Source organism: Lonchura striata, chromosome 2 (genome assembly GCF_046129695.1).
Source record: "Lonchura striata isolate bLonStr1 chromosome 2, bLonStr1.mat, whole genome shotgun sequence".
Classification (NCBI taxonomy): Eukaryota; Metazoa; Chordata; class Aves; order Passeriformes; family Estrildidae; genus Lonchura; species Lonchura striata.
The window spans coordinates 28,924,397-28,936,625 of record NC_134604.1 but is presented as its reverse complement, the minus strand read 5'-3'; the positions used below and the strand labels follow the sequence as shown (position 1 = coordinate 28,936,625).

General features: G+C 43.1%; 1 protein-coding gene across 2 annotated transcripts; it reads right to left on the bottom strand.

The window, feature by feature from the left end:
- Positions 1-444: 444 nt before the first annotated feature.
- On the bottom strand, positions 445-11,364 carry HAO2 (hydroxyacid oxidase 2). Of its 2 annotated transcripts, XM_021548895.2 has the most exons (8): positions 11,272-11,364; positions 9,481-9,623; positions 8,554-8,705; positions 7,522-7,805; positions 6,929-7,144; positions 5,045-5,203; positions 2,662-2,731; positions 445-981 (listed from the first exon to the last, which is right to left on the bottom strand). In XM_021548895.2, exons 2-8 carry the CDS (start codon positions 9,609-9,611, stop codon positions 926-928), a joined length of 1,068 nt encoding a protein of 355 aa, XP_021404570.2. In that variant the 5' UTR covers positions 9,612-9,623; positions 11,272-11,364; the 3' UTR covers positions 445-925. The 2 variants fall into 2 exon arrangements, with proteins under 2 accessions (XP_021404570.2, XP_021404571.2); XM_021548896.2 differs by lacking the exon at positions 5,045-5,203.
- Positions 11,365-12,229: the final 865 nt, after the last annotated feature.

The window sequence follows — 12,229 nt, the reverse complement described above, 5'->3', positions numbered from 1 at the left end:
TGCTGTAATTCCCAAGTCTTATCTGCCAGGCTGTCAGTCTGTTGACAAGGTTTATTGTTACTGGAACAGAGAGGAAGGCCTCCATGTGAAGGCCTCTGGAACATCACTGCAGACACTGTTATCTCTGAGAGAAACTGAAGTCTAAACAGAGTGAGCTAACAGGGTGAGTTTCTTCCTTCTGCCTCCTTTGGGCCAATTTAAAGTACGCTTTATGCAAAAGGTCACCTTTTGGTAGCATGGCTCCCCCTGCACATGCCAGGGAAATGGGTATCAGGGTATCTGCTGACTCCAAAGCAGGGTGAGGCAGAGGGGTTGCACCACTGGAAAAAAGAGCTGGCTCTTTCCCCACAAGTGGTACCCTGCTCCATCCCTTCACTGCTTTGCATTTAGAAGCAGTGGGCAAGAACTGCCCCCACTTGCAAAGAGTAGCTGGAGTGCCTGGCAGCTGATTCATCTTGTTTCTATTTTTTTAATGAATAAGTTTCTATTTTTTTTAATGAATACACCCAGGAAAAGCCTGGATGGAAGACAGCAGCCACAACACTTGCTGTCCCAGAGCAGGAGAGGTGGGTGGATTGGGCTGCAGTGAGACTTGGCATGACAAGTGGAAAAAGCAAGGCACAGGGTTTTCCATGTCTGGCTCTGCAGTGTAGCAGAACTTTGGAGGAAGAACATAAGTAATGCTGTGAAACAGCCAGTTTAAAGAAAATATATTCAGATAAGTAACAATTACCCAAACTGTTATGGAATTAATTGGTCTCAATAAAAGCAGAGAACAGCCTTTGCTAACACAGAGCCTTTCTTAATCTCATAGAAGTTTCCAGAAAGTCTTATCAGATACTTATTGCACCTCCTTTTCCATCTTCAGTCTGGCTGGGACCTTAGCTTCACCCGCCTCTGTTTGGTGGGCATGGCAGGAGGCTGATCACAGCCTTGAGAACTGAACCAGGTGCTGGCCAATCTCTGAGACGCTGGCACAGCCTGCAATAAATGAAACACTGGTGAGAGACAAAGGTCTGTGGATCAAGCCTGTAAGTCCCCCCTGCTCTAAACCCCAGTCTTGTATGAGCCAGATTGGAATAGTTGGTATCTCCACTCCCCAATGGCATCTTCAGCCTTGAGGTTCAGCACCAGAGTCCTCCCTCAAGAAGAGTCAGAAACATGAAAAAAATTATTTTTATAACAAGCTGAGTAGGGTGCAATCTGATCCAGTAAAGTCATCAGAAAAACACAGAGAAAAGACAGGGGTTGCTGTGCCAAATGGCCAGAGATGAAGATTTGCATTGCCATTTACTTTGGATAAATATGGGTGGAATAGGGGTGCTGGGTGACAGCTGGCTGAACATGAGCCAGCTGTGTACCCAGGTGGGTATCCTGGCCTGTGTCAGCAATGGTGTGGGCAGCAGGACCAGGCCAGTGATTGTCCCCCTGCTCTGGGAGCTGGTGAGGCTGCACCTTGAATCCCCTGTTCAGGAAAGGTTTAAACTGGGTATTAGGAAGAATTTCTTCATAGAAATTGTAATCAATCACTGGAATAGGCTGCCAAGGAAGTGGTTGAGTCACCAGCTCTGAATGTGTTTAAAAGACACATAGATATGGCACTAAGGGATATGCTCTCATGGTGGAATTGGCAGTGTTGCATTAACGGTTGGACTTGTTGACCTTGAATGTCTTTTCCAACCTAAAAGATTGTATCATTCAATGAATTTCACAGCCTCAGCAAAAGGATCCCCACCTGCTATTCTTGCTGAATCCTGTGCCCTTTTGCATGAAAAGAACTGTAATAGTCTGCTGGGGAAAAAACCCAGGAATTTTCACTGGTTGAAAAAGTAACCCATAAAACCACGCTATGGCCAGAGGGATTTCAGCTCCAGTCTCCCAGTCGGTGTTGCTATCCACTTGAGTTCTACATGTCATAATATATAGAATATCCTGCTTTGGAAGGAACCCACAGGGATCATCCAGCCCAACTCCTGGCCCTGAAAAGGACACCCCAAGAATCACACCCTGTGTCTGAGAGCATTGTCCAAATGCTTCTTGAACTCTGTCAGGCTTGGTGCTGTGACCACTGCCCTGGGGAGCCTGTTCCAGTGCCATAACCCTCTTGTTCAAGTGTAAAACTGGGCTCTGCAAATTTGCTGTTTGGTGAGAGGGTCAGTCAGGGCAGCTACAGCTGGGAGCAGTAGTGAGAAATGCAGAGTGAGAGTAAAAGGTGGGGGGGACACAAAGGCTTTTAAAACATGTGTAATCACCTACACAGACTGTATTCTTTAATACACAGAGAAAACTTCTGCATCCATTTTTAATGAACCCTTAATGCGGAAGAAAAGATCAGTTGCATTTTACCTTGATAAACACTAATTAAATACTGAAAAACTTATTCTCTCCTTCCCAGGAGAACAGAAATTCCAAGTTTTGCTTGGCTGTACTTAGCATTTCTGCATCTCTTTACTTGGGTCACAAAGCTGCTCTAACCTACTCCCTTTATTGCTGTGACACCTGGAATGCCACATGGTTTCACAGGAAGCAGAGAATCTCAAGTATAGCAACTAAAACTATCAAAGCTTCTATGGATTCCCTTTTCATGACAATCACACTCCTGATTTTACAGGACTTGCATGCATAAACATCTGTAACACTCATTACAAACAAAGTACTTACCAGCTAAGGCCATAGACAAGCGAAACTCATCCTGAAGAATTCTCAAGACATCCTGAAGACCTTCTTCACCCTGCAGCAACAGAGAAAGCAGTCAGGGTAAATGGAGCACTGGCACAGAGCAGTGCTGCAGGATGCCTGAACCCTGAGAGCTGGGATAGTCCCTTAAGTCTGTGCCAATTCCCAATTCCAGTCTCTCATGCAGATGAATGATTAAAATTATATGATGGATGTGCTCAGTTCATCACAGATTAATTTAGATGCTTTTCCTTTTGGGATACATCTGAACAGGGAAAGAAAACAAAGCTGTTTTTCACTTCTGACATTTGTAGCCGGTTCTTTTTTTTTTTTTAGCTTTCAGTTTTCCCCCACCAATGGGCTTGCCAATTAAAATGTCAAGCCTTACAATGATGACAGGTTTTAATGAAGTATTGAGAGTTTTATATATGTTACCACTCCAGAAACTGTAGTTTACTCAAATACTGGACAGCAAACTTGTAGTTTACATCAAATACTGGAATCTTTAAAAATAGTAGACTATGTGTTTTCTCTGTGTAAGTGGCACCAAGAAGCTCAAAAGCCAATAAAATGTACAGAAGATTTTGATTTTCCTATGAAATACTGGAGGATTAAAATTCTTTTTTCTCTTAAATTTTCTTTTAATGTCTTGCAATAATGAATGCTTTGGGTGCAGACAATGTTAGCACTTGTTTATGCCCTTCCTCTATTGTATGCTTTGGTAATGCCACTGAGAAATATATTTAGGAATACTCTATGGAATGTAACACCAAAGCACAATTGAAACCCCCAAAATCCCATCTCCTTTCTGTTTCCATTGTGGAAAAAGTGCAAACAACTCACAGGGTCACTTTTTTCATCTTAAGCCTTTTGTTGTTTACTGGCAGAAGAAATAGTACTGCCAACTCTTACAGGGTTTTTTGGAGGGGGGGAATTCAGGTGATTTCTTGATCAAAGCTTTGCTACTGAAATTCACAGCAATCACACCACTGGACAGGAGTGCCATTTAAAAGAAAGGCAATGTGTCTAGACCATAAAAAAGAAGTTCTTCTTCTACAGAAAAGTTTTGAAATATTCCATCCAGAGTGTGAAAAGCAAAAAATTAGCAACAAACTCCAACTGGTATACTAATATTTTAATTTTAATTATATTATGTTTACCTCCTGCATCAGAGGCCTAATTCATTACTTTGGATCATAGAAATATGCTCAGAGTTGAGAAGCAGTAAAGCTGGGACTGAAATAGCAGTGGAAAACCCAGGCATCTCCAGGACACAGTTTTGTTCAGCCTGGTCCAAAATGTTTCAGCCATCTGTGGGATGGAGTTCTATATGTATTTCTGAAGAATTCATAGCACTGCTGTGAAACTGTTCTACCAAAATCATGTATTGTTCCCAACTATTTGCTGAAAGACTAATCTTTCTGGCAAATAAACCCAGCTCCAGTTTTCAAAAGCACTGATGATCTGGAGTCCTAAAGTATTTTAGCACCAAATTGCAACAAGAAGAAATAAGGTCCCACAAAACAATGTTATCACCTTCAAAATCCCATTGTTCAAAATCCCAGGAAATTGTCAAATTCAGTGGTATTTTTAAATCAGAGGAAATGCCAGGGTTTCATTCAATTTGGGATGATTCCACTTCAAATTCAGAAAAAATTAAAAAATATATTCTCCACCAGTTTGTGGAGAACTTCCCTCTGGCTGCCCTGGAAGGCCTGGGACCCTGGCAGGGGGTCAGGAACCCCCCTGGACAGAGCCCCCAGAGACACTGTCTCTGATCTCTGTCCATGGAAAAGAGTTTTCAATCTTACAGGATGAATTACAAGCTCTGAGTGTTTGAGATAAATGATAATTAAGTGTGGCACGGGTGCAAAAGTAAAATTTTAGGATTCTAGATTAGGGGTCCAAAGGGCACAAGATGGAGGAAATTGGGTGTGTCTTGTCCTTTTTCTCCTTCTTCATGCCCTCCATGTTTCACTGTAGTGTTGGCATTTTTCTGTTGATTTAGGCTGGGGACACACTGTTCAACGTAGGTGGCAGATATTGGCACATTATTGTAAATATAGCACAGGTAGTTTCTGGTATATAATGTTTGTAACATCCCACTGAGGGCAGAGCCCCACACAGGACAGACCTGCGGCAGGGCAGCAGAACATGTTAGAGATAAGCAAGAATAAACAACCTTGGAAACAGCACAGACAAATTATGGCTTCTTCTTTGGCAACGGGGCAGAAAGACAGAGACTTTTTACAATCTCGGAATCATCGATACCTCAGATTCCGACACCAGTGAAAACTCTGTGACTTCAGTTGCAGGACTGCTGGACAGTGTGAGAAGCAGCTATATGGGCTCAGAGCTCCTTACTTACCTTGTAAGCCAGGCCCCACAGCGCTGGTCTTCCGATGAAGACGCATTTTGCTCCCAGCGCCAGTGCTTTTAACACGTCACTCCCTTTTCGTATCCCACCGTCTACATAAACTTCCACTCTGTCTCGTACTGCCTCCACAACCTCAACCAGAGCATCAATCTGCAAAGAAGTAGCCAGTCTCACCTTGAGGGCAGCTTTTGGTTCCAAGAGAATGAGGATATATTCCAAAGAGACAGGCAGGGATGCGGTGCTTTAGTAGGAGACCCTCTCAAAATGAAACATCATTTGTGGCAATGCATCACAAATAGCTCAGCACCATGAGCTGCAGATAATGTACAGCTCCCTCTTCTGCTTTCCAGATACTTAATGCCATTTTCCAGTGCTTTGCTTATACTGATATTCTTTGCTATCACTTTTGATTAGTGAAAAAGTAACATTTTCAATAGATTTATGAAAGATTTTAAATATAAATCTCAATGGGAATAACTGTCATCAATATTTTATTTTTATTTGAGACAATGATGACTAATACTGTTTGCAAAAAAGGCTGATGTCAGACTTCTACTGCACAAACTACCTAGGCTTACATTTCAACTTAATCCTGGTGACCACTTGTTGAGTTCCTCCCTCTAAAGCATCTGTTTAATTTGCTATGTAGTACAGTCAGTCATTTCCTCCAGGTTAAGTCTCCTGATTCCCCTAAGGTCTTTTCTATAGAGTTCAGCATGGAGTAAGCCTCAGATGTTATTGCAGGGCAGTACCACGCAGAGATGCTGGCTCAGGCCCCAAAGGCAGTACAACCAGGGCAGGACAATGCACTGGACATAATTGACTCTCCTTCAGAGCAAATCCAAAAGGCTCTTTTCTGCACTGTCTTACACCATTTTGCCTTCTTTTAATTTTTTTTTTTCTGAATTTCAAACTGAAAACCTTCAGGCTGAAATTTTCTAAGACTAACTCAGCAAGAGCCAGGCTTGGCACCAGAAAAATAGCAGAGCCCAACTAGGTATCTACTGCCTTGTCTGTCTATGCAAAACAGCTTTTAATGTAGAAGAACAGTTTAATGTGGATGTCATTTCTGTTATTATGCCTTTAGCACTGACTTTATTAATTTTTTTCTTATTGTCAGTCTTGACATAGAATAGAATTCCCCGGTACCTATTTTTATTTAACAAAAGAAAACCGAGAAAAGTAAGTTCGTAAGATACTGTGCAATGCAGAACTGTAAAATAAGAGCAATTGGAAAAACTGACAGAAGCCAAATTAAGCCAGTGAAGTACATACATGTCCAAACAATGCATGATTTCTTTGTACAAATTTAAAAGCAGGGGAAATTTTCTCCAGATAAGTTATCCTTTTTCTGGCTCATGTAAGTCAATAAATTCCCATTTAGACTTGAGCCTGTAAATACGCAAGCAGACCTCTCACTAAATCTAGCTGCATTGTCTTGCATGTTTTGACAGATGTGAACAATGAGAATACATTATGCTCTCATTTGTACAATTTTGGTTCCAGAGCTTTGTTTTCTTTTTGCTGCAGTGCGCAAAGAGTTTGAGTGTGCTGCACCAGCTGACGGAGGCACGGGCAGGAACTCTCCCTGACTTAGGCCAGTAGTTTTTCTGCACTTAAGCGGGTTCTGTGGTACTTACAGAACCCACCCAAGAAGCTGAGGAAATACTTCAGTGGGTAGCCCCCATGCCGAGGCATGGATCTCACCAGTTTAAAGCTAAAGTATCTCTGCACACATCCATGGCCACTGGACAAACTCAAGTCCACCAGAAGTGTACGCACAAACCTGGGCATAGAGATACCCAGGTTAATGCAAACATGCAGACCATAAATGGGGAAAATGTGGCACATCCATTTTCATCCATTCTCACTTACTGTGGCAGGTCCTTCATCCAGTTGCCTCCCACCATGGTTGGACACAATGATTCCCTGAACTCCGTGTTTCACTGCCAGCTCTGCATCTTCTCTTGTCAAGATGCCTTTGATGATAATGGGCAGGCGTGTCAGGCTCCGTAGCCAGTAGATGTCATTCCAGGTGACTGAAGGATCCAAGCTGTTGGGTGGCAGTCCATACTCAGACCAGTCATCTCCCTACAGTCAAAATGGAACAGCAAAAGGAAAACTCATCCAGGCTGCAACAATACACAGGTCCCTTGGTGTCTTTCCTTGCCCTAGAACAGATTAATCAAACTTGCCAACAGACATGTTCATCAGCTCCAGAAATGTCACATGTCTCTGGAGGAGAATAATTACAATGGGGTGGAGATCAGTGCCTCTAAGGCAGCTGGGTGGGGATTTTGAAGACAGAACCCAGTCTGGCAGGAGATCAAGCCAGGATGCTGCAGAACCAGCAGGGGAGAAGATACACCCCACTACAGCAAATGCCAGGGCAGCAGTTACCCAGTGCTTTTTCTCTCATGTGGTACATGCCAGAGCAGTGAATGAAAGGACGGGCTCATTTTACAAACCTCAAAGGCTCGTTCCAAGTTCTTCACTTTCATGTGGGGAGGAAGGCGGAAGCCATTGCGGACATCGTCGCGTCTCTTGCCTGTGTAGGGCAGATCCGCGGTGAGGATGAGGGCCTGGAAGCCCAAGGCCTCCGCCCGTTGGACCAGCTGCTGGGAAGCTGCCCTGTTGCGGTGGATGTAGAGCTGGAACCAGCGGAGACCGCCGGGCGCAGCCGCGGAGATCTCCTCCAGCGTGCAGGTGGAGTAGGTGCTGGCAATGTAGCAGATGTTCATTGCTCTGGCCGCTTGGGAGGCATTGGGAGGGAGTCAGAAACAAGGGCACCTGAAGGGTCTTGCCAGACGTGAGATACAAAAGCATGCACAGTTTGCAGAGACCACCCCAACTCCTGGTTTTGTGTGCATCCTATACCTATGTCCCAGGATTAACAATGACAGTGTATTTACCATGCACTCCTGTTAGTCCATGGTTAAGAAAGCAGAAAAGGGAGAGGTAATTAAATTAAAGCCGTGCTTTCATTTTGCAGCTACATTTTTAGAAAAAGTGTGAGTTTTATCTTTATGACTGAGTCCTCTTGGGAATGTGCTGTTAGATCTACTCAGTGTACACAGAAGAAAAAGCATTTCTAGGGGTCAGGTCTCCAAACTCTCCACAGAATTTGTGAAAAGGGAATATCTCTTAACCAATAACAAGGAATTCACAGTCTATGTCCCATCCACCACTTGTACAAACCACCTAGAGCCCCCAGGACTGAAAACCTTATGTGGTTTTTGGTATGAGTCAGAAACGTGTCCACTGCCCTTGTTTTCAGTTTGCAGCAGACTCCATGGGGCTGATTTTTTTATGTTGGTAGCTGGAGAAGAAGAGCAACATCTATACAGCTTCCTATGCAGGGTGTCAGAAAATGGGAATGGATTTTGCCCCCTTAAGCCTGAAAATTTTTCTCAGTGACACTTCAAGTCATCCTAACAGCTTCTTGAGGCTTTCCTACAACCCCGCTTTTGGTGCTACATGGCACCAGAGCAGAAGAGTACCTCTGGCTGTGCTTTTCTCTCCATCAGGCCATGCTAGCTGGTGGAAGCCTGTAGGAGCAATTCCTACAGGAAAGCCGATTTCAGAACCCAGGATTTTAGTCCTGATGTCCATCACAGATACGTCCCGCAGCATCCGTGGCCGGAAATGAATTCTGTAAGGCAAAAAGAACCTTTCAAGATAGTAGATGTTCAAGAGTTTTCTGGAATTTCATGGAAACCAATTTGTTCACCAACTGCAAAGTAGGAATCTGACCCAATGAAGAAAATACCAAATAAAAATTATAATAAAAGAAAATACAACAAAGGCTTTTTGTCCTTTCTGTTAGCTTTTGGAGGTCAATTCAGCCAGCAGTTCAGTCACTTCCACTTTTCATTTGTCCTGTTTTACCAGTCACAGTACATGATTTCTGCATCTCCTGCCTCAGCTCACCATGTCTTGCTCTCCCCCTGCCCTCCCCCAGGTTCCTTTTACTTGCAGGCAGGCTGGGTCCTTCCACATCACCATTCATGTGTCTGTCCTCACTGTACAGTGTGCCTGCCTCTCAGGCTCTGCAGCATGCTCCCCAGATCCCACCCTACCTGCACATAGGCTTCCTGCTGTTCACCAGGAGCTCTGTCTTGCAACTCAGTCTATTAGAGCTGCTCATGCCCTTTCCTGTAATGCCACACACTCCATAGCACACTGTACCCTATCCTGCCCTATCCTTGCACCTGCCTGTACCCTCAGCATCCCTAAAGCCTCATACAACCCGTGTCATACTCAGTCTGGCATCAGAGTACACAGTGCATGTTGCTCAGGTTTTGCATTTAACTTGGGAGCCCCCTGGAAAGACAAGGTTTTAGATGTCTTTGCCTGTCAAATCCAAATACTTGCACAAAAACAGTTTAAAAGGTCCCAGTACCCCCTTCATTTCCTTCTCACACCACCTTTTATATGCCAGGATGTTTTCATCTCGTGTGGTACAGTCATCTGCTCCAGCTGCAAAATAATCCCAAGCAATCTTGGGTAAATACTTCTTAGCATAATCTTCGAAGTCAGACAGACACACCATAGACATTGTTGAGGGAACCTTGAAGAAAAGAATAACATGGAGCAGAAATTAGATCCCTGATCTGTCATTCTCTCTTCCAGGGGCTCTTATGTCACTGAATGCAAAGCTTGGATCCATCTGTTTTATAGAAGAGCTGCTGAGCATTATCTCAGTCTATCTTGCACACTGATCTATGAATCCTCTACCCCAGTAGGAAGAAAACTTGCAGATGCAGCCATGAGAGCAGGAGGACGCTTGCATCTCTGTGCCTCTCTTCATTCTGTTTTAAACAGCAGCCTGAGGAGGACATTTTAGGTCCTCTGCTATTTCAGTTGTGCAATTCTGTCATAAATTCCATCTTAAAACAAGCTGCCTTATTTGTTCCACTAATTCTTCTTAAAGGTTGTCCCAGAACATAATTTGTTAGACTGTCCCTAAGGACGGCACCGTGACTGAACGATTCGTTATGGAGCACAGTGATGGAATTCAAGATCATGAAATCTGGAAACAAGTAAATACAGAGTTTACATGTAACCTGCTCCAGCATGACCACACAGTAAAACTATGTCCAGACCCTGAGAACAAGTCACTGTCAAGGCCAGTGCTGTGGCAAAAAACAAAGCATTTTCTACATGTTTTCCTTTCTCTTCTGTAACAAATATCTTCTGGGTGTTTGCATTACATGCTGGAGCACTGATGTACACTATAAAAGGAACATAGAGAATTTGGACAAACCATGAGAAAACACTGGCGAAAAACAAATTCCACAATATGAAACATGTTTCTGAGAACTAACCTCAGCCTTTCAGGAATGGAAGTGAAGCTGTGTGACCCAGATGTCTAATCAAACCAACATAAATGCTGTCCAGAAAATGCCTGCACTTACATACTTTTGAAGAAGCAAGAACTGAAAGCTATGCAAATCAATGTTTTAGCAAACCATGCCTGTGTGTGCAGAAACATGTACAAAACACAGGCAAAGTCAATTTTCTAAATTGTTTGTTGCAATCACTGCTGCAGTCCTGATTAAAATAAGTATTTAGAAAGATATGTGGAAACATAAAATTTTAAAACAGCTGTGGCTCGGTCTGACTTCTCTAAAAAATGTACAGGAAAAAGTAAATATCCTAATTTTCAGGATTAACCTCCCACCCCAGATTAGCAAGGGTTGAAAGCTTCACCAAAATCAGCCCCATGTGTCCCATGTTGGTCACTTTTGGTACAGATAAACACACAGGTTATGTACACAGAAACAATCTGTCAAACTGCAGGCACCCTGCTTCTCACTGACTGAAGTACCTGTGTTTACATTTGAAAATAAGAACTCAAAATTCTCTGCTAGTAAATAGCCCAAGGTGAGTAACTCATTGGAAGAGGAAGAAGAAATGCAACTGATTTCTTCAGTATTGTTCTGTCTGCTCTGACAGGCATTAGGTACCAGGGGGTACAAGTATCCCAAGCCTGCTTTCTTGACTTCAAGAATTCTGCTGATAGCACAAGTCTTCATACATACACTGTGATATCTTTTAAACCATCTATCACAATTTCTGCTTTTCTAACTTTTAGAAAGGTCAACATCATCAAGCACAATAAGATAAACCAAGTCCACTCATGGCAGAATAAACAAGAATTTTAAACAACCCAGGCTCAGTCCTGTCTTCCAATTCAGACCTCAGTTCAGACTTACTTTAGGTTTCAGGGAAAGCTGAAGGGGGTGAGAGCCTCTCTTCAAGTTTCCCAGCAACAGGATTTTGAGGAGGTCTTTTCACTGAGTAGCTTCTGTTTCTTCTGCAGTCAATAAGCAACCACCAGAGATTAAAGCTCAATCCTGAGGTAAACTTTGTACTGTTTGTATAACACTAACTTTGTTTTGCTATCAGGAGATTAAAAATCCCTCCTGAAAAATGCATCACCTCATCAGCATTGTGATTGCTTGGGACAGAGCCTTGTAGCCAAATTCTTTGGCAGTGGCCAATGGCTGTGCATTCACTTAGGCAAGCAACAGTATTTCAGGGGATTTAATGAACCTCTAAACTGTTTGTAACTCACTGCTTCATCCTTCCAAAATGAGAATTCACAGACAATTTGAGTAGGTACAACTCCCAGCTACAAAGCCTGGACCCTTTCCTAGCACATGGGAGATGTTTTTTGCTTCCTGCAGTGTAAAAGCAACTAAAATACCCTTTGTCTTCTGCCATTTTTAATAGCCTGTAAGTGCTCTCATCAGGACAGAGGTACCAACAAATTTATGATATTGATTTAAATTTCTAAGATATGAAAAATAAGCACTGGAGAATTTTATTTGGCTTTTAGCTTCTTTTAGCCTTTAGGGTTCATGCCTTCAACATTTCTGTGCAAGTAAGCGAGCCTGAAGTTTTGATTTTTGCTAACTGAGAAATGAGATATTATAGTGGCAGGTGCAGAAACTTGTTAAAACTTCCCCAAAGTATTGTTGGCCTCGCAGCCCAAGCAGCCCAGATGGGCCAGTGAATGAGCTATTGTGGTGGGAAAGAGCTGGAAGGTAAACAGATCTGCAGCCTCATGAGCTACCATTGAACTGGCTGGTCTGGTCCAGGAGTGCAGACCTGACATTTGTGACAGCAGAAATTGTAGGTCACTGACACCATCTGCACAGCTGTAGTGAA